The sequence below is a fragment of the Urocitellus parryii genome, chromosome 2 (genome assembly GCF_045843805.1).
Source record: "Urocitellus parryii isolate mUroPar1 chromosome 2, mUroPar1.hap1, whole genome shotgun sequence".
In the NCBI taxonomy this organism is placed as follows: Eukaryota; Metazoa; Chordata; class Mammalia; order Rodentia; family Sciuridae; genus Urocitellus; species Urocitellus parryii.
In genome coordinates, this window is record NC_135532.1 from 92,588,846 (window position 1) to 92,614,249 (window position 25,404).

Genomic DNA, 25,404 nt, shown 5'->3' on the forward strand with positions numbered 1-25,404 from the left:
GATTGAAAGTTGAAGGCCAGCCTCAGCAACTTAGCAAGATACTATCTGTTTCAAAATTAAAATAAATAAATAAATAAAAAGGGATGGGGATTTATTTCAGTGATAGAGCATCCCTGAGTTCAGTCTCCAATACAAAAACAAAAACAACAAAAAATTGAGGTGAAATTTGTATATGAAAATTAACTATTTTAGGGGCTAGGGGTATAGCTCAGTGCCTAGCATGCATAAGGTCCCTGGGTTCAATCCCTAAGATTACCAGAAAAAAAATTAACCAACTATTTTAAAGCATATAATTAGGTGGCATTGAGTGCACCCACAATATCATGCAACCTATACCTTTCTTTAGCTTCAAGGTTTTTCATCATCCCAAACACATTAAGTAATTACCACTCTTTCCCTCCACTCCCACTGTGATCCTCTAGCAAACACTATTATGCTTTCTGTTATTATGCTTTCTGTTTCTAGGGGTCTGCCTATTTGGGATATTTCTTATAAAAGGAATCATAAAAAATGCCGAGCGCAGAGGCGCATATCTGTAATCCAGTTACTTGGAAGGCTGAGACAGGAGAATCTCAAATTCAAGGCCAGGCTCAGCAATTGAGCAAGGCTAAGCAACTTAGTGAGACCCTGTCTCAAAAATAACAAAATAAAAAGGGCTGAGGGTGTGACTCAGTGGTTAAGCACCTCTGGGTTCCGTCCCTGGTACCAAAATAAATAAATAAATAAATAGAAAAATAAAAAGGGCTAGGGAGGGCTAGGGTTGTAGCTTAGTGGTCGAGCACTTGCCTAGCATGTGTGAGGCCCTGGGTTCAATTCTTAGCACCACATATAAACAAATAAATAAATAAATAAAAGGTTTACTGACAACTTAAAAAAAACAAAAACAGGGCTAGGGATGTAGCTCAGTGGTACCTGAGTTAAATTGTCCTGGGTTAAATCGTCCAGTACCCTCCCCCCAAAATATAACTTTTTATGTCTGCTTCCCTTCATTTAGCATAATTTTTTTAGGTTCATCCAAGTTGTACCCTATATCAGTATTTCATTTCTTTTCATGGCTGGATAATATTCCATTGCATCTGTATATCACATAATGTTTGTCCATTCATCTGTAGATGAACATTTGAGTAGTTTTCACCTCTTGTCCACTATAAATAATGCTGCTGTGATCATTCTTTGTTTTTATTATTACATCTGTATTTCAGCATTTGTTTCTTTTTTTTTTTCAAAGATGTGATGTGGCCCATAAGCCCTGAACATTTTTTTTTAAGAGAGAGAGAGACAGAGAGAGAGAGCGAGAATGAATTTTTAATATTTATTTTTTAGTTTTCGGCAGACACAACATCTTTGTAAGTGGTGCTGAGGATTGAACCTGGGCCGCACGCATGCCAGGCGAGCGCGCTACCGCTTGAGCCACATCCCCAGCCCAAAATATTTTTTTTTTTGAGAGAGAGAGAGTTTTTAATATTTATTTTTTTAGGTTTTGGCGGACACAACATCTTTGTTTGTATGTGGTGCTGAGAATCGAACCCGGGCCATACGCATGCCAGGCGAGTGCGCTACCGCTTGAGCCACATCCCCAGCCCAAATAATTTTTTTTTAAGTGGAAAAATTTTAAAACAACATTGGTTTTGATAGTGATTACATTCTGTCTATAGATCACTTTTTCTTATAATCATCTAAATATTAAGTGAGACCAACCTTGAACGTGAGTGGGTCACACTCCCCGGCTGGGTGCTGAGGCGCTCAGTCACAGAAATGTGGCAGGGCTTTCCCCACCCTTCTTGGGTTTGAGGGTCTGTGTCTTGTGCATGGGTGTGTCTTGCTATAGCCCCATGGGTGAAGCTATGCTCACCTGTTCCTTTGTAATATAATCTCTTGCCCTGTTTAGGATAGAATCTTCCTTGGAAGTGCGTGGTGTGTGTCCCCATCTCTTACTGTGCTCTTGAGTGTGGCCTACCCAGGTGTCAGTCAACCTGCTGACAGTGGACATCATGAAGATAGATTCAGCCCCCTGAAACCTGACCCTTTGCCTCATTTGACTAGCTTCTCCTCAATAAAAGGGGTCAGCATGTTCTCGCTCTGTCTCTTCCTGCGGACCCTTAAGGTCAGAGGAGCCGTCACAGCAACCCCAAACAAAAAGGTATTTGTGTCTCTTGTGTGGTTATTTTGCACAGCCCAGTTTAACTGGAGTGACCCCTGAGCCTTTTAGTTGTGAGAACAGAAACCTGGCAATTAAGTCTTCAGATTCATGCACATGTGATATCTTTCCAATTTTTTTTTCTCTTTAACTTTTTTTCAGTAGTGTTTTGGAGTTTTCAGTCTTTGTATACTGTATAAAAGTCACTTTTTTGGTTAAATTCATGACAAAATATTTCATTCTTTTTGATGCTAATGTAAATGGATTCCTGAATTTCCTTTCAGATCTTTCATTAGTCTATAAAAATGCAACTGGATATTTTTATACCTTTATTTTATTTAGTTTTTTTAATGTGGTGATGGAGATAAAACTCAGTGCCTTATGCATGTTAGGCAAGCGCTCTACCATCAAGCCACAACCCCAGCCCAATGCAACAGAATTGTTAATTTTGTATACTGCAACTTTGCTAAATTCATTAACACTTAACTTTTTTCTGTGACTTTCTTTAGGGTTTTTCTACATTTAAGATTATATCATATGCAAATAGATATAATATTACTATTGTTTCTCCAATTCAAATAGATTGGAAGATTGGATTTTTTTGTGGGGGTACTGGGGATTGAATCCAAGAGCCATTCAACTGAGCTACATCCCCAGCCCTTCTTATTTATTTATTTTTGTAGGGTCTTACTAAGTTGTTTAGGACCTCGCTAAGTTGCTGAGGCTGCTTTAAGTTTGCAATCCTTCTGCCACAGTCTCCTGAATTAGTTGGATTACAGGTGTGCATCACCATAGCTGGCTCCTTATTCTTGATTTCTTGATCTTAGGGAAAAGGTTTCAGTTTTTTAGCATCACATATGATGTTAGTTATGGGTTTTTCCAATTTGACTTTTCCAAATTCAGAATTCCTCTTCCAATTCTTAATATATATATAATTTTTAACCATGAAATGGTGTTGAACTTGTCAAATGCCTTTCTGTGTCAGTTGAGATGATTCTATTTTTCCTTTATTTTACTAATGACACTTTTTTTCTTATGTTGAAACACCTTTGAATTCTTTTTTTTTTTAAAGAGAGAGTGAGAGAGGAGAGAGAGAGAATTTTTAATATTTATTTTTTAGTTCTCGGCGGACACAACATCTTTGTTGGTATGTGGTGCTGAGGCCACACGCATGCCAGGCAAGCGCGCTACCGCTTGAGCCACATCCCCAGCCCCCAACCTTTGAATTCTGATAGAATCCTCTTGGTCTTGGTGTAAAATCTTCATGTGCTACTGGATTTAGTTGCTAATATTTTGTTGAGGATTTCTGTATTCATATTTTGAAGGCATATTGGCTTACAGTTTTCTGATCTTGCTGTTGGGGCAATGTTGCCTCATAAAATTGGTTTAGAAGTGTTTTCTTGAGTTTTTGGAAGAGTTTGAACAGAATGGTATTCTTTTTAAAATGTATGATAGAATGAAGTCATGTAGTCCTGGACTTTCTTTTTTGGGAGACTTGATTACTGATTCAATACACTTACTAGTTAAACTTCTATTCAGATTTATTCATTTGTAATTGTAATATACCTATTACAATTGCTTAAATCCAAAACATTGACAACACCAAATGCTGAACTCTTATTCAATGCTAGTTATTTTATTTTGGGAAGTACCAGGGATTGAATTCAGGGGCACTTGACCACTAAGCCACATCCTCAGCCCTATTTTGTATTTTATTTAAAGACAGAGTCTCACTGAGTTTAGCACCTTGCCATTGCTGAGGATGGTTTTGAATTTGTAATCCTCCTGCCTCAGACTTCTGAGCTGCTGGGATTACAGGCGTGTGCTCCCATGCCCAACCAGATTTTTTTAAAAAATATTTTTAGTTGTAGATGGACACAATACCTTTATTTATTTATTTTTATGTGGTGATAAGGATCGAACCCAGTACCTCCCACATGCCAGGCAAGTGCTCTACTACTGAGCTATAGCTCCAGCCCAAGATCTTTCTTTTAATTTAAGGTTTTATAGCTATAATTTTCTCTCTAAGCACATCTTTTATTGCATGCTACAAATTTTGGTGTATTATTTTCATTCATCTGAAGGTATTCTATAATTTCTTCTTTGACCCATTGATTGTTTAAGGTTGTGTTGTTTGAAAGTCATGCCAAGACAAATGAAGGACTATAAAGTTCCAGTAATCCATCCCTCTGTTGAAATAGTTGAGCATAATGGTATTACTTTTAAGTTCAAATTCCCATTGTTTGCTGCAGTATATAAGAAAGCAACTACCTTTTGTGACTCTAATGTATTTTTCACTTCAGATATTTTATTTTACCCTTTTGTCAAGGATAGTTTTGGTTAAACTTTTTTTTTTTCTTGTGAATGGACTGTACATTCCTGTTTCATCATATACATTATAACTTTTTGTTATTCTGAATAGTGGCTTATCGATCATGAAGGAAAAAAAAAAGAACTGGATATTCTGAGTATTATACTGTGTTAACTCTGGAAATTATATTTTTCTTTCCCCTCAGATTGCTAAATGTTTCTTGTTAAGGGCTAGAGCCATCTGTGACTTCTACAAACTATTAAAAAAATATATATATATATATATATTTTTAATTGTCAATAGACCTTTATTTATTTATTTATATGTGGTGCTGAGAATCAAACCCAGTGCCTCACACATGCAAAGGCAAGAGCTCCACCGCTGAGGTACAAACCAGCCCCTACAAACTATTTTTGTTCTTCTTGTTGTGTGTGGTCACTGAAGTTCATGATATCACTGCAGTCAACTAGTGACCTAACAAAGACTTACCAAAAAAAAAAAAAAAAAAAGGAACTGGCAAAATTCTGAGATATGGAGGGCAGGGGCAGACAGGAAAACTAAGATAACATCTCAGGGTACTACCAGGCCCACCAAAGTGCACAACCCAAATTTTGAAAAGATAAGGTCTCCCCTGCCTGCCTAGTATCAGCCAGTTGCTTTAGGAACTAGGACTGCTATCCCACAACCATGGTAGAGCTGAGGAATGGAGATGGTAGCTGCTTGACTCACACTCTTACAAAGAATAGCATTCTGTCACTTCACCCAGTACCCCGTTGTTAAATGTTTGATCAGAGTCTAGAGTTCTGGGATAGTTGGATACAATTGCTTTTTTCCAGCTCAATGGTTGCTTTCATCAAAGGACTGACCCCTAGAGCTTCTGACTCCACTGCTATATATGATTTCATTCCATAGTGTTTGGATTACTAGAGCTTTATAGTATTTTTTTTTTCTTCTAGTATTGGGGATTGAACCCAAGGGCATTCTAACACTGAGCTACATCTGGCCCTTTTAAAAATCTTTTGTTTTGAGACACGATCTTGCTAAATTGTTGAGGCTAGCCTCACAATTTGTGATCCTCCTTCCTTAGCCTCAAATAGCTGGGATTACAGGTGTGTGACTGCCATGTGTGGATGTAGTAAGTTTATTAATTTGGGAAGATACTTTTCTTTTTAAAATCCTCTTGGCTATTTAGGACCTCTTTTAATTCATATGAATTTGAAGATCAGCTTTTCCATTTCTGTAAAACAAAGCCATTGAAATTTTGATAAGAATTATATTGAGGGGGCTGGGGATGTGGCTCAAGCGGTAGTGCGCTCGCCTGGCATGCGTGCGGCCCGGGTTCGATCCTCAGCACCACATACCAACAAAGATGTTGTGTCCGCCGAGAACTAAAAAATAAATATAAAAAAAAAAAAAAAGAATTATATTGAGGGCTGGGGATGTGGCTCAAGTGGTAGTGCGCTCTCCTGGCATGCATGCGGCCTGGGTTCGATCCTCAGCACCACATACAAACAAAATTGTTGTGTCCGCCGAAAGCTAAAAAAAAAAATTAAAATTCTCTCTCTCTCTCTTTGAAAAAAAAAAAAAAGAATTATATTGAATATGTAGATTGCTTTGGGGGAGTATTGCCATCTTAATACTGCTAACTAACTCACAAATACAGATGTCTTTTCATGTGTTTAGGTCTTTCACAAGTCTTTTTTTGGCGGGGAGGGAGGTAACCATTATGCCTATTTTTCATCATCCCAAATAGAAACTCTGATCATTAAGCAGTATTTCCCTTCCTTTTAGCTCCTGGCAGCCTCTATTTTATTTCTGTCTCTATAAACTTACCTATTCTAACTACTTCATATAAGTGGAATCATACAGTAGTAGTTGTTGTTTTTCTTTACTTCTGGTTGGACACAATTCTTTTTTTTTTTTTGGTGGGGGGGAGAATTTTTTAATATTTATTTAGTTTTAGTTTTTCAGCGGACACAGCATCTTTGTTTATATGTGGTGCTGAGGATCAAACCCGGGCCGCACGCATGCCAGGCAAGCGCGCTACTGCTTGAGCCACATCCCCAGCCCAAACACAAAATTCTTTTTTTATTTATTGTTATGTGGTGGTGAGGATCGAACCCAGGGCTTTGCACATCCTAGATGAGTGCTCTACTGCTGAGCCACAATCCCAGCCCCAAGTAGTTGTTCTTTTTTATCTGACTTATTTCATTTAGTTATTATAAATACTTAATCTAGCCAGGTGCAGTGGTGTACTCTTATAATCCCAGTGGCACAGGAGACTGAGGCAGGATGATCATAAGTTCAGAGCCAGCCTCGGCAATTTAGCAAGGCCCTAAGCAACTTAGAAAGACCCTATCTCAAAAAGGGCGGGGGTGGGGGTGGGGGTGGGGGCATGCTGGGAATGTGGCTTAGTGGTTAGGCCCCCGTGGGTTCAATCCCTAGTACCAAAACATATATACACACACACATTTATTCTATTTCCTGACTCATCAGATCCCCAATAGTTGGCACTGTTATCCCAACCTTATAGATTAAACTGAGCACAGAAGGCTAGTTAATTCTAAGATCACTCAGTAGGTAAAAAGGGTGCTAGTAGCCAGCCTCTACTCTTTTCAACAAGATGCTGCACTTCCCCTCCCTAAAATTCCTGGCTCATGTCAGTCCCAGACATGTCCAACACCCAAAAATCAAGGGCATCACACATCCCTCCATAAAGCCTCATGCTCCTTCAGATTTGGTGTCAAGCTGCTGAGGTAATAGTGGGAGAAGGAAGTTTAGGGGGCCTCACCCAGAACAGGGCCTCAGCCAGGCTAGGGCCACTACAGAAAATGCCCTTGGGGGCTGGGGGTGTGACTCAGCCGTAAAGCGCTCACCTAGCATGTGCGAGGCACTGGGTTTGATCCTCAGCACCACATAAAAACAAATAAATAAAATACTGTTTCTAACTACAACTAAAAAAAAAAAATATATATATATATATATATATATATATATATATATTTATATAAAAGAAAGAAATGTCCTCGAATGCCAGGCACAGTGGCGCATGCCTGTAATTCCAGCAGCTCCAGAGGCAGGAAGATTGTGAGTTCAAAGCCAGCCTCAGCAAAAACAAGGTATTAAGCAACTTAGTGAGACCCTGTCTCTCAATAAAATACAAAATAGGGCTGGGGACGTGGCTCAGTGGTTGAGTGCCCCTCAATTCAATTCCCAGTACAAAAAAAAAAAAAAGTCCTTGAATGACCCAAAGGTTAGCAATTTGGTCACCAGTTATTTGTTGTGCTTGTTTTGAGTTCCCTTTAGGGACAGACTTTGGTTTACCCATTCATGTTCTAACTTATGGCTTTTGGGCTTTTCCCAAGTTACAGAATGTGGACAAAGCTGCAGTGATCTCATTTTGCTATAGTCTCTCTGTGCCCTTTAGAAGGCACATACCCAGGAATGAAATGGCTGGGTCGGTGGCTAAAAGATGTTCCTGCTTTAGAAAACTATGCCAGTTTTTCCAGGTGTAAATTTATATTCCGAGAGCCAGAAAAAAATTATTTTTTATTTTACATGGAAATCTTTCCCTGTCCTCCCCACTCCATCATTCCCCATTCCCTACCCCCCACCGTGCTTGGACCAGGCCATGTCGGGATCAGGCCATGCCCAGCAGTGAGGGAGGCAGGCAGAAGCTCAGACTCAGGCTGAGAAAATCTCAAGCACTTTTATGCATACAGTCAACAAGTGATCCTGGTTTCCAGGACCAGAAAGAACCTGGCCACATTAGATTGTGGCTCTAAACAAGAGGCTGCAACCAGGAGCAGGCACTTGCTGATGGAAACGGTAAGCTGGTAGTGTCAGCTCTACATGACAGAACAGGGCAAGATGGACAAAGGAAGTGCACAATCTCTGTCACTCTACCATTCATCTGCTTTCTGCCCAGGGCTTGTCCTGGAAGAGGGGCCATCCCTCTAAACACTGCTGGCCAATCTTCTAGTTGAAGGCATGTCTGGCCACTCCTCAGATTCACTGTTCTCATTGCCACAGGAAGGTATCCAACTTGGCCTGGGAGGAAGGGTTTATAGTCCTCACCCTCACTCTCTGCTTAGCCTTCGTCTTGGGCTTAACAGGCAGTGGGCGAATCATGGCTGTGTTAGTCTGGAGGAGATGTCAAGGAAGAGGCCTGGAAAAGGGACTGGAATGCAGGGCAGGAAAAGCTCAGATCTGATGGTAGGCAGTCCTGCTACACTGAGCAAGGCTCAGCTTTGCACACCTGAAGCGACAGACACTGGTAGTCTGGGGGTACAGGTGAGACATAGTATGAGCTCTATAGCTTAGCATAGCCCATTGCTACAGAACAAGGATACAGGCTGTATGAATTTTGTCCGGCCTCCAAGGCCATCAAAACCTGTTCTTACCTAGGGCAGAAAGAAGAGATGAGTAGGATATTCTAATGGGCTAAGAGGCTGGCTAAATCTTGCCCCAACCCTAAGGCAACTGGTACCAACCACTTCAAACTTACCACGTCTGTGCTGCGACAGGACTCTGCTATGGCCCTCTTTGGCTGTTTCTGGCCTAGAACAGCATTCCGGATAAAGACAGGGAAGGCACCAGCCAGGTCCTCATCTGGCTCTCTTGCACAGTGCTGGCCACCCAAAGAGAGCTGAGACTTCTGCAGGGGAAACCCCAGAGCCAGATTTAAAGAGCCAGATGGCAGCAAAGGAGGGAGGGTAGTGGTGGTAGATAAGATTGAGATCCTCTGACACCTCAACAGGAGGCAGAGAGGATAATGAGTAGGGTCCCAATGATGACTCTGAAGTGTCTCAGTGCTAGGCCAGGAGAGAAAGCTCTGATAAGACTGTTTTTCCAGAAGTTCAGCTTGTATACCCATCCCTGATAAGTAGTGAATCCCATACTTCGTTTGGGAAGCCCTTACCTGCTTGGGAACTCTGGGCATCTTCTTGAGAATGTCCTGAACAGGAGAGCTACAAGAGTGAGACATGAAGGCAGGGGGCAGGTTAGCAAAACATGAGGACCAAGCTCAGCATATGCCCCTAAAAGAAGTTACCATGTAGCACAGCTGCTGTTAGGCTGTGTTCTGGGTGAGGTACCTCAGTGGTCTCCACCCCAAGTGCAGGTCTATGAACAACTGAACAGACAAAAGAGGCAGAGTCAAGGTAGATTGGACCTGTCCCAATATTGTGAATTCATTCCAATGTTTCCCAAGTACTTGGGCACCTCACCATATTCCAAGCTCTACATGAAGCTGTGGAGCCCAACCAATTCACCACTCAGGGAGGAAGTCTAGTCATGCCCTTATATAGGCGGAAAGCTTGTAATCAGGCCTATTCCTATCTTCCCAGAGATGGGGGCATTACTTCCATGAGACCCTTCACAAGTTAGCCTTTCAGAAAAACCTTCAGTAAGATAGCCCATGAAGTTCTTTCAGAAGAGATTCCCTAAAGAATCTGTGCAGAAAGAGTCTGGGGCAGAATAGAACATGGCTTCACACAGCTCTTCATGCCTGCCCCTCTAGACTACTCCCTTGGGGCATGGGGTCCTGGACCTCATAGTTTTAGATGGTCTCATCTCAAGCCTTAAATGCACACAATGGAAGAGGAAGTTGAGAATCTTTTGCTCAAGAGTCTGGTAGGCAGGCATTGGGAGTTATTGGGAGCACTCACCCCAACTCCACCAGTCCAGACCTGCCTTTCTGGGACCCCTGCATCCTCTCTAATTCATATTCCAATACTTTACCTTGAAGGATGATGATAAGGATTAACAAGATGAGCAAGAAAAGGGCTTTGCACAGTGAGTGCTCAGGCCAGGGAAGAAAAGGTGGCTGGAACCAAAGCCATAGCAAAGCATAGGCAGCCCCACTGTGCCATCAGCCATTCAGAGCTATCAGGGCAAGATCTGAAGAGATGTCTCAGTTCTTTCTCCAAGTCATGTACACTGCCAGGGACTACCACTCACTGTGCCTTCTCAAGGCATAGCCTTTTGGAGTGGCCATGCTGGGAGTTGGAGGGCTGGGTTTGGGGGGTATCCACATTGAAGGAAGCATCGAGGTCAACATCATCACCGAATGATGGCCGGCGGAGCTTCAGGTTTAGCATCTCCACAGGAGCTGGGCTGAAAGCAGAGATAATCTAGTTACTTGGGACCACAGTAGCAGCCCAGAGGACCACAGCCCCTTAAGCATCAGACAATTCAAATCCAAATGCCTGGAACCCACTCCTGACTCAGGATCACCCCCAAGCCCTAAACTCTACAAAACAAACAACTTGGCTCAGTTCTTCACATAGCCTTGGGACTGGTGAAGGTATGGAAGACAGAAGCAGGCAAAACCCAAATGAATAAACAGTCCATTGCCCTTTTACTATGCAGCCTCAGAATGCAGTACAAACAGCCAGTCAGAGACATCACTGACTGATGTAGAGGGCAATGCTTCCCAGTTCCCGACGATGTTGCTATTTATCACAGCAAATGGTACCCTAGGGGGCTGGCACTTCCAGACCTTAAATATTATGCAGGCATGAAAGTACTTCTAGAAAGTACTTTTAATAAATGGGAAAAATATGTTAAGTTTAAAAAGCAATACCAAATTCTATGTTTAGTGCAACGCGATCACATGATTTGGCACACATATCCACCCTACCACCACCTTGAACAGAAAAAAGATGGGAAGGAAATGTACCACAAATCAACAGTAACGGCCTCTGTGATAACTTCATATTTTCTGAATTTTCTTTTTATTCCTTTTTTTTTTAAAGAAAGAGTGAGAAAGGAGAGAGAGAGAGAGAGAGAGAGAGAGAGAGAGAGAGAGAGAGAGAGAGAAATTTTTTTTTAAATATTTATTTTTTAGTTCTTGGCGGACACAACATCTTTGTTGGTATGTGGTGCTGAGGATCGAACCCAGGCTGCACGCATGCCAGGCGAGCGCGCTACCGCTTGAGCCACATCCCCAGCCCTCTATTCCTTTTTTTAAAATTGATTTTATTTTTTTAAATACACAACAGTGGAATGCATTACAATTTGAATTTTCAATTTATATAATTTTACCTTTATAATTGGTGTGGTAGTGGTGGGATTTCTCTTAGAAAACTACAGCCAATATATTTTCCTAGCCCATCCAGATCTGGCAGGGCTCTCCAGCTCAGTAGCCCCTCCTTTACTAGCTGAGGCCCTGGTATGAGGCCCTCCTGGGTGATACCATCACTCACTGGGACATTCACCCATGGCCAACTTATACAGCTTCATGCCACAGAACTTAAGAAATAAGTAGGATACTTGCAGCCCCTTTTCCAAACCATAGCCAAGGCCCTGGGAAGATCCATTACCTGTGTGGTACAGGGTCAGTTAATATTTCCTCCATAAACTCATGGCTCCTGATAGTCCTACACTATATGAAAGCCTCCCTAGCTCTCTCTAGCCTAGAGGTCAGGAGCCTTTTAGGTCCATGAGCGGTCTTCTTAACATCCTCTCTGTAGTTGGAGAGGTAGCTGTCTCCTAAGGACATCCTAAAATGACAGGAGCAAAGGATAGCCCTACTACAACAAATGGAATGGGCAACCATCATTAGCACCTAGAGACTTCCATAAAATTCTGGGAGACTGTGCATGGTCAAGAGGATAGGAGAATGACATAACAGCCAGAATTCACAAGGAGGGGGCTATGAAGCATTAAGCAGGCCTGAAAACTGGGGCATTAGTAGAAGGTGTAAGCTTGGTCCCACTGGCAGAACACTAGGCAGCCAGGCAGCTAACTTGAGTCAATAAATGAAAGATGCTTTCCCCAAGACCCCAAACAAACATCCATGAACATCCATGCACGGTAACCTAGGTCAGTCAATACTGACCTAACAGTAAAGCCTTGTGCATCTTGGATTCAACTAAGACTCACCATGAGGCTGGCTCATGGCATAATCCACCCCCCTCCAAACTCCCACCTAGGCTGGGCTCTCAGGAATTATTTCTATTACTTCCTAATCAGAGGGCCATAGGCAGCCAAGGACTACTGAGCATAGGAGGAAAGCCCAAAAGAAAGGCCATGATGTACAAACACCGACTCTGAGATAAACAGCAAATGTGAAAGCATAAAACAAAAATAGCACATATTACAAAAGATGTACTCAGCAAGAAAGAATGCTTGCAAATTTAAAATAGAATTATCTATTCAACCTAAAAAAGGAAGGAGATTCTAATACATGCTACAGTAGGATGAACCCTGAAGACATGTTGAGTGAAATAAGCCAGCCACAAAAGGATATTACATGATTCCACTTATGTGAGGTAGAATTGATAGAGTAAAATGGCAGTTGCAGAAGCTGATAGAGACAAATGGGGAATTTGTTTAATGAGTACAATATATCAATTTGGGAAGTTGAAAAAGTTCTGGAGATAGATGGTAGTAATGGTTGTATAGCAATGGTGAATGTACTTAATGCCACAGAATCACACTTAATAATAGTTTATAGGTAAATTTTATATTATGTATACTTTATAATAAAAATATTGGTAAAGATTGAACATGGTGGTATACCCCTGTAATCCCAGTTACTTGGGGGACAAAGGCAGAAAGACTACAACTTTGAGGCCAGTTACTTCGCAAGACCCTTTTTCAAAATAAATAATAAAAAAAAAAGGACTGAAGAGTATAGCTTAATGCTATAGTGCACTAACTTTAATCCCTACTACCACCTAAACAAACAAACATACAAAAAAAAAAAAAAAAACCTGTAACATAAAGCTGATTTGCAAAGCCCCAGAGAAATCTGGCACCCTGGGCTGGGGCTCAGTGGTAGAGCACTTGCCTTCCATGTGTGAGGCACTAGGTTCGATCCTCAGCACGACATAAAAATATATAAAGATATTGTGTCTATATAAAACTAAAAAAAAAGAAACCTGGCACCCTTGCCACCAACCCCTCTCCTCCAAGCATACCCAGCTCAGTCATGCTTCAGGCCTTTACCCTTGCCATCCTCTGTGCCTAAATTACTTTTGCTTCAAAAGGCTGGATAAGAATGTGTCTATACATTGTCATATATTATAAAACTTTAGACTTCTTCCAGAGCAACAGCATCATGTCAGCTGTCAAGGGGAGAAGGCAAAGGCAGGGTCTTTGAGGTCCCTTATAGTTATGAGGGTTTTAGCATTAGAACAAAAAGAAAATAGGACAAAGCTGCTACTGAGGGGTCAACTACTACTTGTGAGAGCTTGGGGCCCTAGGAGGGGACCCTGGATTTAGAGTAGATTGTGCCAAGTTAAAAGAAGGGCTAATGCTAAATGCAACCAACCTGCTTCTACCCCGCCCCCAACTTTTTTTTTTTTTTTTTTTTGTGGTGCTGGATACAAGGCGTTGTGCATGCAAGGCAAGCCCTACCAACTAAGCTATATCCCTAGCCCATTCCCTAATTTTTATGCCTAGAAAAATACTGGAGAAAATAGAAAATTAAGTCATTCTGCATGCAGCCTGATGGAAAGCCCAGCCCAGCTTTGTACCGATTTAGGCCTGGCAAATGGAGTGTCCTGTGGATTTGAAAGGCAAGGGAGAGGCCAGGGTTATGGATCAGTGGTAGAGCACTTGCCTAGTATGCGTGAGGCACTGAGTTCAATCCCTGGCACCACATAAAAGTTAAAAAAAAAAAAAAAAAAAAAAAAAAAAAGAAAGAAAGAAAAAGAAAGAAAGGCAAGGGAGAAAAGAACTGTCTATGAAGCTTACTCAGAGTAAGGGAGATTCATCTCTATTTGGGAGCTCCAGACTAGATTCTGCTTATGTAGTGTGGAGCTGGTAGCTTTTGGACTTAAACCATCAAAACTCCCAGCTTATCTATTCCATAGGAACACAAGCTCCAAGAAGACAGAGAAGGTTTTAGAAGGCACTCAGTAAGGATATGTTACAGGAGTCCAGGCCTCATAGCAGCTTGGGGTGGTAAACAAAGTATAAAAAAGCAGGTATACAAAGTCCTTAAGTATCTAGAGGCAGACTGTGCACTTTTCTCTTGTTATGAATGCCAGACACAAAAGGCAAGTGCATGGAAACACCTTGAGGCCTATAGAATTGAAGCTAGAGAGGAACTTGCCAGCTGTTAGTGATATACTAGGGGAGGGTTTTATATCCACTGCCTTGAGGTGGCTTTGGTTCCAAAGGTTTATCCATATCACATGGTTTCTGAGGGTGTATACTAAACCTGCTAAGCTCCTGATGGGACCCTTGTGTTCTCTGGGGCATCTAAGGAGACATGGTCAATGACTGAGGATAATATAGGAAGAAAAGACCAGAAATAGCCCAGTTTGTCAAAACCAAATCCATGCTGGACCTCATGGCAATTCATGTGCCTATCATACTCCCAACAACCCTTTCTGGGTCCAATCCAAATGGAGGGTGACAGGTAGGTAAGCAACTTTGGCTCTAGATAGACTGAAATAAGAAAGGGAGAATAAGACTGAAGATTTGAAGTACAAGAACAGAGAAAACTGGCCTGTGCATTCACTCTCCTATGTAGAAGCATATCATGTACTATGGGATGGGGTATGAATGTAAGAAAATTGGTGATGAGGGACACAGATTAAGAAGTGGATCTTGGGGGCTGGGGATGTGGATCAAGAGGTAGAGCACTCGCCTGGCATGTGCTGAGCACTGGGTTCGATCCTCAACACCACATAAAAATATTAAAAAAAAAAAAAAAAAAAAGGGTACCAGCTGGGACCATACTTTAAAAAAAAAAAAAGAAGAAGAAGAAGAAGAAGAAGTGGATCTTGAGGGCTGGGATTGTGGCTCGGTGGTAGAGTGCTCGTCTAGCACATGTGAGGCCCTGGGTTCAATCCTCAGTACCACATAAAAATAAATAAATAAAATAAAGGTATTGTTTCCAACTACTTTCAAAAAATAAAAAATGTTTTTTTAAAAAAGTGGATCTTGGTCTACTCAGAGATATGTAGTACACACTGAGTATGACTCTAGCATCTCTGTGGTCCTTGGCAGCTGGCATAGCATGTGAAGAAGTGCTACCTGGCATAGGAGAGTAAGCTAAGGAAACTAAGGCAGTCTGTTCAGGGCAGCTAACTCATTAGTTGAATGAAGCAAAAGCACAGAGGCAGGAGGGAAAACATGTCCTACTATTGTTGACATTGTGATTTGGCTAAAGCCTAAAGACCCACTGCAGCATAAAGACCCACTAAGATTCATGAGTGTCTCAAGGCACATCTGGGCAGGGTTTGGGCATGCAGCAAGGGGAATTATGTCCAGGATTATTTCAGGGAAACATCTTTGGGGCTAACATGCTACACAGACAGGAGGAGCAACAAGATGGGTCATAAGCTTCACATGGAGAATAGTGCAAAGCAAGGGGTCAGAAAGCACCATACAGGCTAGTAAACAGGAAGGTACTATCAACTGATTGGCAGAGGGAATATTTCACCAAAGAACAGTGAAAAGTGGCTCAAATAAAACATTGGGTCACTGACAGAAGTATTCCGTCTGGCTCCCTGGATAGAGCCCTCTTTCAGGCAGGAAATAGACCTGAAAATGCTCTCCTATTTCTGTGAAACACTCAGGGGAAACCGGCAGGGATGCCAATCCCTCTATCTCTTTGCTCCCTCTGCTGGCAGCTTTAAAGCACACGTTCCTGGAACCAGAGGGAGATTATTTCAGAGTGGTTTCAAGTTTGCTTCAGAATTTGGGGCAGACAGACACATGTAGAGAATCAGTCCATAAACAGGGTGCCTCAAGACAGTCAGTGCTCCTGCTCATTCTCTGACTAAGTTCTCTCTGGCATTCCCTGGCCTCTCCTTTTAGAGCACAAAATTTGTCTCAAACTGCTTTCCTGCTAAATCTTGGCTGGCTCCCAGGGCAGGAGATCCACAAACTGCAGATCCACACATCCTACCAAAGCCATGAAGAGTGAAGACCCTTCTCAGGGCATTCTCTTAGCTTGTGATCTCTGCACCACCCCAGGGGGTCAACAAACCTCTCTAAAACCAGACGGTTGACAGTCTCACTGGCCACTGGTGGCAGGTTCAAGGTTTCCTGCAACATCATTAGCTTCTTTTTCAGGCTCTTGGGAAAGAAAGAGAAGAATGTGAGAGGAGATAAGGCAAAGAATAAGCAGCATGCATAAAGGGCATTGGGAATAGGGAAAGGCCTGAAACTCAAAACACCAGGCTTTAGAAACCCTCTCTGGTAAAGTCTCTCTTCTGGTAATTAACAGTCTCAGAGAAGAAGGATTATGAGGAAAGACCCATTGTGCCATCTGACCTCTGCCCAAGAGGCCCAGGGTATAGACCATCAAGGTGTATACCCTGACCCACTGCCTGATCCAGGAGGATGCAGGGAGCTCAGAACCATCACCACTGACTGATGTACAGGTTCTTGGGAAGAAAAAAGTCTAGCCTTGCTCTTTTTTTTTTTTTTGTAATTTGTTCTAATTAGTTATACATTTAAATTTTTTTTTAAAAAACATATATTTATTTTATTTTATGAGAAGATGAGGATAGAACTTAGTGCCTCACATGTGCAAGGCAAGTGCTCTACCGTTGAGCCACAACCCCAGCCCCTTAATTTTTTTTTGCAGTTGTAGATGGGCAGAATGCCTTTATTTTATTTATTTTTATGTTGTGCTAAGGATTGAACCCAGTGCCTCACACATGCTGAGCAACCACTCTTCCATTGAGCCATAGCCCCAGCCCAGTAGAATGCATTTTGACACATCACACATAAATGGAGTATAACTTCTCATTCTTCTGGTTGTACATGATATACAATTTTATGAGTTGTGTAATTATATATGCACATAGGGTAATAATATCTGATTCAGTCTACTATCTTTCCTACTCCCATATCTCCTTCCCACCCTTCTCTCCCCTCCCAACCTTGCTCTTGAAGGACACATAAACCATCCCTCATTCTCAATAGGCCAGGAATGTCCCACCGTGATTTCCTTTTCAGCATTCTGTAAGTCCTTTTGGGCTGCTCTCAGCTCCAACTTGGCCTGATCCAATTCAGAGTAGACTGTCTGCAACTACAAGAAGGTATAGGGAGTAAAGGACAAACCAAGTGGAGGCGATATGCCTTGCCCCCCACCTGTCATAGTTAGGGTCGCTTAGGGTCCAGAAGAAACTGGAGATATGGGAAGAGACCCCAGACATCTATCTGGTGATGCATGTGTGGAGATGCCTAGCAGCAAAGGCTGCTCTCTACACAGTGCATTCTGTGGATGCACTATGCCAGAAGTGAAAGCAGCAGTCCCAGGAGCCCTTCCACTCTAGGTATGAGTGTAAAAAAACAGGTCTCTGAAGCTATCACATTTGGGGTTTGTACACAAAGCCACAGAAAGTCAGTGCCCAGTTTCTTGAAGCCATTCACCAGCCTCATTGAGTTAGCCATGCTGTCAGGCCAGATAGCCTGGCTCAGGAGTCTTGAGCAAGCATGAACAAGCAAAAAAAGAGTTCCTTGCACTCTGCTCAGTTACCTTGCTTTTGGAGGAGACCAAGTCCTTCCTCAGCTTGTCAGCCAACTCCCCCGAGGCCTTCCGAGCTTCTTTTAGATTCTCATACTCTCTGTGAAGTGATGATGGAAAGAGATACCAGAATGAACACTCTGCTACTTAAGAGTCACAGCACCAACCTAACAGAAGTCCTTACCCAACCCCTCAGTTCATTCTCATTCTTCCTCTGACACCTGAGTCCAGCAGGGGCCAGGTGGCCCTGTGGAGGGTCCTGCACAAAATGCAAGGAGTCTGGTGACACTGTTCCCTGTCTGGCCTGAAGGTATTTGTAACTTGAGAGGGTTGCAGGGAGCTCTGGCCTCACTAGGGGGCCCTCTATACCACTTGGTCCCTACAGAAGGCATTTTGTTTTTGTGCCTGTTAGCCAAGCTCCCTCCCTCCCACCAACCTCATACCACCATCATGACGAACAGGGGCAAAGTTTCTGATCCAAGACATGCAGGGTCAGTAATAGTACTGATGGGAAACAGACTCCAGATATCACAAGAGGGCGTACAGCTCAGAGAGCTAATGTCAACTCCTTAAAAACAACACTAAAGCCAGGCATGGTGGCACACACCTGTAATCTTAGCAGTTTGGGAGGCTGAGGGAGGAGGATCTCGAGTTAAAAAACTGCCTGGGTTAAGTCCCCCTGGGTTCAATCCTCAGTATCAAAAAACAAACAAACATCACTTAAAATTCATACTCTTCTCAATGATTCTCTGAGGCATGTCTATCACTATCTTCACATAGAAAGGTGAGGGTTCAAGAAGCCAAGAAACTGGCTCCAGGCTACTCAGCTGGTGACAGGTAGAGTCAAGGTTCAAACCAAGGCAGGATGGCTCCAGAGCTTGCCACTTAACTCCATCTGCTTTACAAGAGACAGGCAGCAGAGGCATGGCTGGGGATCCATGGCCTAGCTCCTGAGCTCAATGAAAGGGGCCAAAGTACGCACTTCTTGAGAGACACACAATACACAGCCAGTTGCTCCACCGCTGATTGTCCCACACCCATGTCTCGAATCATTTCCTCCACCTCAGGCCGCTGACTCTGGAGTAGGATCTCAATCCTGAAAAACACACACAGCCCACAGCATTTGAAATCTGGAGGCTGATGCTTAGTCTGCCTTCCTAGGCTGCTGTTGCTATGGCAATAGCCTGGGCTGCTAGGATGCTTTAGCAGGTGGGTGTGCCCAAGGAAAGGCTATATAGCAGAGCTGAGCACAGCTCTAGGGATGCTGCAGAGCAAGAGGTGCTGACAGAAGCCCTCAAGGTCAGGGATTTCCTATAGAGAGGTTACTAAAGGGAAAAATCTGCCAGGTCATCTGGCCATAGGCTCAGGACAGGAAGGAGTATGGCAAGTGCTCCTATGGAAATCAGAAGAGTCCACAGAGGCCAAGAAAGATTTGTGTCCATATGTAGCTGACCTGAGCCCTCCATGTCCTATGGGGATTTGAGCCATAGAGGTGACCCAACTTACTCCCTGCTGCAGTCCTAAGAGCTATACCATCTGGAGGCCCTGGGTATAAGGACACATACAGGCACCAGCTCTAAACTCACTGCTCCATGGTCTTCATCTTGCTCCTGAGTCGGCGGGCTTCCTCCCGTGCTTGTTTAGTCTCATCTTGTTGCTGCTCCAAGAACTTCATCTGCTTCTGAAGAGCAATCAAACCCAAACATGGTGCTTGGGAGCCATGGCTAAAGTCACTGGAGAACTCTGCTCTAAAACTATCTGATCTTATCTTTTGAAAATGCTGATAACCATATGCCCCCAAAATCCCAGAGGTTAAGTGTGTCCCACTCTGGTCTATGCTTTTTCTGCTAAGAGGCCCTAGGCCCGCTGTTTCTTCACCTCCCTGCCTGGTTCCTCCTGAGGTTTGTCTTATTACAGTCATAATCTAATGTCAGCATATATAGGATAACTGTGGGCAGACAAAATCCTGTGGTCTAGGTCTCATAGTGCATATTGTACAGATAGCTAAAAGAAATTTTGAGCATAAACTCAGGCCTCACCAGCAACATCCAAACCCATGGACTAGAGCATAATAGGACAGCTGAGTCAGCAGCAGCTGGCTAGACTGCCCTCAGCATGAGACCATTCTATCTCTGACCTGGGAGTGCTATGACAAACTTCAGCTCTGCAGCTAGGTGCTAGTTTGTTCCCTCCTACTGGCCAGGCCATGTGATCTAGCCATCTCCCAAGCAGGAATAGAGAAACCAAATATCCTGGGGCCTTGTCTGTTCACACGGATGGCTCCCATTCCCTTTCAAACGTCATCCAACAAAGACTGCTCCTGCCTACAAGGCCAGAATATCAATTGTGGGTTCAGATCAATCGCCTCATGTCCCTTGGAGAGCAAGAGGCTCACCAACCTAGGCTGATACAAAATTCATCTGGGCCTAGGCTGCTTGCTCTATAGGCTTTGATCTGCCTGGTCAGCTCAGCACAGCTGACTTCAAAGGCCCCTGCTCCTCCCTGGGATGCTGTTTGATCTGGCTCCAGAGAGCAGCCCCATCAAGGACTGGAGTGCTAATGGAAGGTTCTTCAGGCTGGCTCACCAGTGGAGTGTGAGTCACTTTTGGAGACACAGCCTAGCCTCACTGAGGTCTTACTTGAGCCTCTTCTGTGAAGTATTTGGAAGGCTTCACTTCTTCAAATTACCTAGTACAAAATCCATAAGCACACTCATATGACTTTTTTCTTACGGCCTGGATGGATACAGTATAGGAAGGCCTGGGAAGAAGTGATTTGCCTATATTTTATGAATTGCGCAAACCAAGTAATGACTGAGGCAGAACCAGAATATAAGCCCAGGATAATAAGCCTGACTAGAGGTCTACCTTCCCACCAACTCTGCCCACAGAACCTGGGGACCTACTTTGAGTGTAGAGCATAGCATCTCAGCCTTGCCTAAGGCCTTTTGCAGAGATTCCACAGTGGTGTTGCGCTCTTCCAGAGTGTCTCGCAGAGTGTCGATAATAACCTGGCTGTCCCGTTTCTCTTTTTCTGGAATAGAAGTGGAGGGTAGAGGGAGAGTCCCATCCATTAATCAGAATGAGAACCTGGGCCCTTAAGCTCCTGTACTTCATCCCTGAGTCAGGTAAGAACAAGGCTCAAGCCAAAAAATTGGTTGCCCTTGTCTCTCTCTGGCATGCACCAAATCAGGCAAACTGAGCCCCAGAGCCTTCATCTAGGAAATAAGCCTTCTTTTTGCTACAACTACTGGGAAGATTTCACTGTTTTCCCATCCCTTGGGTATGGTTAATTTATTATTCCAGAACTCAAGTAGGTTACTGACAAATACAGCATCTGAGCCTTCTCCTAGAGATATTCTGTCCCATCAGGTAGCCTCCCATTCCCCAGCCTGGGTCCTGGGCTAGAATTCTTAGACGAAGAGAAGAGGCGCACCTGGTCTAAGCATATAGCTTCATTCACCTCCTTTTCTGCCAGTCACAAGAGCCAGCAATACTCTTGACCATATAAAGCAGAGAGAGCCTTTGGTTCTGCCAGAAGGTTTGAGGCCGTCCTTCTAGAGCCCCTCCCTCCAGTATCTAAATCAGGAGCTTTCCAGGGCGTCTGTCTCTTGAAAACTCACCTTTCTGGGAAAGCTGGGCTCTGATATTGTCCAGTTCATTCTGAAAAATAATAACCACAATAAACAACAGGAATGCATCACAGCTGGTGTCCAGATGGCCTCCCATATGGCTGCGGGAGCCTCAGGTTCAGACAACGAGGACTGTAGGTCCAGGAAAGCATGGACCCTGGTATACCTCAAGGCCCAAGCTAAGCTAACAATTGAGAGATAAGCATTGCTTAATCTCTGTGTGCCTTTTAAACCATAGCTAAGATGGAGAAAACTAATCCCAGAAGCAGGGCCTCAGAACAGAGAAAGAGTTAGAATAGATGCAAAGGAAGTAAAGCTAAGTCCACAGATCAGTCTCAACAGCACACATTTCCATCACTTCCCTGACCCTGTACTAGCCTCACACTCTCTTGAGTATCAGTTGCACTCACCAGGGACCCAGAACAGGAATGGCCAAAGACCTTGGGCCACCGCTAGTTCTCTCTACCCTGTGTCCTGCCTGCTTTACAGGCTACCTCCTTGAAAGCTCTAAGGTGACTTTGTGTAATACAAACATTTCAGCTGTAGAATCTAAGAGGAATCAGTAAGGCAGGACAGCTTTGCATTGCTAGATTGAGAGGGTCAAGTGAACTCCTCAATAGCTTGCATATGTTCCAGAGCCACAGTAGCAGTATAGAGAGGCTGGGCAGAAGTACATGCAGCTCTTATTTGGAAGTCCAGAGAATTCAACACCCTTATGGGCAATCCTGGTTATGGAGGAACCATAATCAGGAAAATCAAGGTTTTACAGGACTTAAATGCTTGGTCAAGGGTCCATGGTTGTAGTTAGATGGAATCCCAGGCAAACCTTCCTTTAGGCAGGACTCTAGGGCCAGAAGCTTCTGGTTGCTGGGTTGGTCGGTGTAAGCTGAAGAGGTGGGAATAGAAATAGGGGGTAGGGAAGAACATGAAGGGTCTTCCTGAGAAGGGACACCAACCCAAGGCTGCTGCACCACTACCCAGGAAGTTTTCTAACCCCTTTCCAAACTACTTAAGGTGCTGCTTCCCTGTTTCATAGAACTGGCTTTGAAATATGGAAAGAAATAAAGCTGCTTTTGTTGCCTTTATCACAGAGGACACCACTTAAAACTGGGAGCAGTTGAATATACTGGTTCAAAACATAAAAGGTCTACACTCCCAGCACAGTGAGTTCCAAGGACATCATAACACCTGGGGCCCATCGTCAAATGAACTCTGATCTGACAAATATCCAGCAAATTAACCCTCAGGGTCCAGCAATCAAATGTGAAGCTCAATCTGACTTCCTCAGGAGTTTTCTGCCAATCCAGCCTCCTGATACCCTAAGACAGCTAAATTTTAGATTTTGGGCAGAAACGGTATAAGTATTGGAAGGAACCTGCTTAGCCCCCGCTGTAGTATGTGTTTCCAGTTGGGCTGAAAATCTTGATTCCAGGGGCTTTGCCCTCTATTACTGGTCCAGGGAAGACCCAGGCATCTGACTCTATACCAAGTTCCCTAGGCAATTTTGAGGCACATGCAAAGTAGGAAATAGTGGACCCATACATCTTTCCTGACTGGGAAGTCAAAGAATTTCCTAATCTGTCACTAACTAACCAGTAGCAAAGTGGAAGGCAGGAAGGCTACAGGCCCTTCATAAGGTAAGAGAACCTTGAGAGAGTCACTCTATCCTTTGGTCAGAATTGCACTGAAATCCAAAGAGGAGGTCTTCCAATCAAGAGGCCCCATTACCCTTTACAGTATATTTCTCTGATGACCGTGTCTCATCATCATTTACCCTCTGCTCTACTTGCCTCTGCCTAGAAATCTCTACCAGTCTTTCCTCCATAACCCTATCTCTATACTCTAGGAACCTTCCCTGTGTAGGAGTAGAAAGTGAACTCCCACAGAAATTGGAGTTCAGTGGAATGAGACACATTCTGGATACCTTTAAGAATTCTGCATCCAAGACACTCTCCTCCTCCTGGGCAAGGTCAAAGAAGAGCTTATTGATAATGGTTCTTTTGCCAACCTGGATGGGAAAACAAGATAGAGTATGAATTTCTTGCTGGGTCATGGGCAAGGATAAAAATTTGTACATGAATCCAACTGCCTGCCTAATATGTATAACAGGTCTGTTTCCGGACCTAACTTTTCAAAGTAAATGTTTTGAATTTAGAAGACCCCTTCATTCCTACAGGTACCCCAAGATAGGACTTGTTTGGTTGCTGAAGTCATATCACTACAAACACACACTGAAAGGCCAAGGTTCATCGTCAGAGATTAAAATGCACACACACAGATAGCAGTGACAAAGATGAAGCACCTTATTGCAAGCTGGTGCTAGCTTATATAGAAAGTGAGAGTCAGTTATCTTAAACCAGGAAGCTCCCGGAGTCAATCATAGTAAAGGTCAGGTCATCACCTACGGTGCACGCACATCCGCCCTGCATAAGATTCATGGGGGGTACGAACTGTTCACGATCACAGAAGACGGGAGGACTAATTAGAAAATTCTCAAAACAACTTGTTATCTGCCCACTGGCAACTTGCCTGCCGCCATGTTGAATTAGGGGCTCCTTATCTGAAAGGCCCGGGGAGTTCTTAGCTGCCCACTGGCAATTTTCCCGCCGCCATGTCTGAAAGGCCCAGGGAGTTCTCAGGGAGACTCCCAACACTCACAATGAGTGCTCAAAAGGCATTCAACTCTAGGTGCTGGAGCATTTTCTAAAGACAGAAAAAGAGGGCTGGGATGTGGCTCAAGTGGTAGCAGGCTCGCCTGGCATGCATGCGGCCTGGGGTTCGATCCTCAGCACCACATACAAAACAAAGATGTTGTGTCCGCCGAAAAAAAAACTAAAAAATAAATATTAAAAAAATAAAAAATAAAGACAGAAAAAGAGCCACATATATCCAGGTGAAGACGGGCTCAGAAAAAAAATAGTGTCCAGGAAATATTTAAAAAAAAAAAAAGGACCGGGCCAAGTGACAAGTCAACTCCCTGTGGGTGTACAATAGATCCCAGAGCAACGCAAGGGCATACATGAGACTCAACTTGCCCAAACCAGGAGGGTGATAAAGGGTCATAATTACTATTTGGTTTTAGAAATCTTTCTACATTCTTGCTTCCTGGCAAGAAGACTAGGTCCAGTTGAGGTGGGCCCATCCCCATATTCTCACCTGGATTCGGCATTGTGGGCAAGTCCGATTTGGTGCTGTCTCAAACCACTGAATTAGGCTGGAATGAAAGTAGAACAACAGATCAGTGAGCCCTGGTATGGCTGGGGATAAGGGTCAGGCAGCCACCAGATCAAATCACCCCAATGCCTGCCCACACAGGAGGACATGACAATAGTTGCTCACAGCACTTCCCACAGGCCTAACTGGTACTTGGCACTCAGACCAACTGGCCATTTCTGGCCCTGTAGTATTAGCCTGAAGCTGTTCTACCAACCTTCTGGGCCTTGACTGGGATAGAGTGACAATCAAAGCCCAGAATCTATCATAGATAGGGACTCTGATAATACACTTACTTTAAGCTAGGACCCCAAAGGCTATACTTAGATGGTACAAGTAAATAGAGGTTAGCTTTCTATCTATCTGTGTGGTCCATCAAAACACAAATCTTAAATTTACAAAGTCTTCTCTGGAAGATAATACCATCATCCTAGGTATCCACTTTTGAATAACATGTACAACATATAATCTAAGCCAATCAGGCACAGTAGAATATAATACGCAAGGAGAATGAATGAAACAACTAAAAATCATTATGGATAAATCAGAAAAATATAACACATAGGCAAATAAATCAGATACACACAAAAAATACATTTTGAAAATTCCATTTACATAAAGGAAAAATATAGGCAAAATTCATCTATATTCTGAAGACAGTGGTTTCCTTC

General features: G+C 43.3%; 1 protein-coding gene across 2 annotated transcripts in view; it reads right to left on the reverse strand.

Annotated features, from left to right (window-relative positions):
* Nucleotides 1-8,023: 8,023 nt before the first annotated feature.
* Traip (TRAF interacting protein) overlaps nt 8,024-25,404 on the reverse strand; it is a 30,260-nt gene continuing 12,879 nt past the window's right edge. Inside the window, exons 2-15 of one of the 2 annotated variants that reach the window (XM_077793344.1) lie at nt 24,677-24,734; nt 23,445-23,480; nt 21,512-21,551; nt 20,795-20,922; nt 19,476-19,570; nt 18,872-18,985; nt 17,902-17,989; nt 17,362-17,451; nt 16,402-16,490; nt 10,410-10,565; nt 9,370-9,418; nt 8,956-9,105; nt 8,801-8,851; nt 8,024-8,591 (exon numbers count right to left, since the gene is read on the reverse strand). In XM_077793344.1, coding sequence (XP_077649470.1) covers nt 8,469-8,591; nt 8,801-8,851; nt 8,956-9,105; nt 9,370-9,418; nt 10,410-10,565; nt 16,402-16,490; nt 17,362-17,451; nt 17,902-17,989; nt 18,872-18,985; nt 19,476-19,570; nt 20,795-20,922; nt 21,512-21,551; nt 23,445-23,480; nt 24,677-24,734 — 1,267 coding nt within the window. In that variant the 3' untranslated portion in view covers nt 8,024-8,468. Of the gene's footprint in view, nt 8,592-8,800; nt 8,852-8,955; nt 9,106-9,369; nt 9,419-10,409; nt 10,566-16,401; nt 16,491-17,361; nt 17,452-17,901; nt 17,990-18,871; nt 18,986-19,475; nt 19,571-20,794; nt 20,923-21,511; nt 21,552-23,444; nt 23,529-24,676; nt 24,735-25,404 lie in introns of both variants that reach the window. The other variant, XM_026384008.2, reaches the window with a different exon arrangement.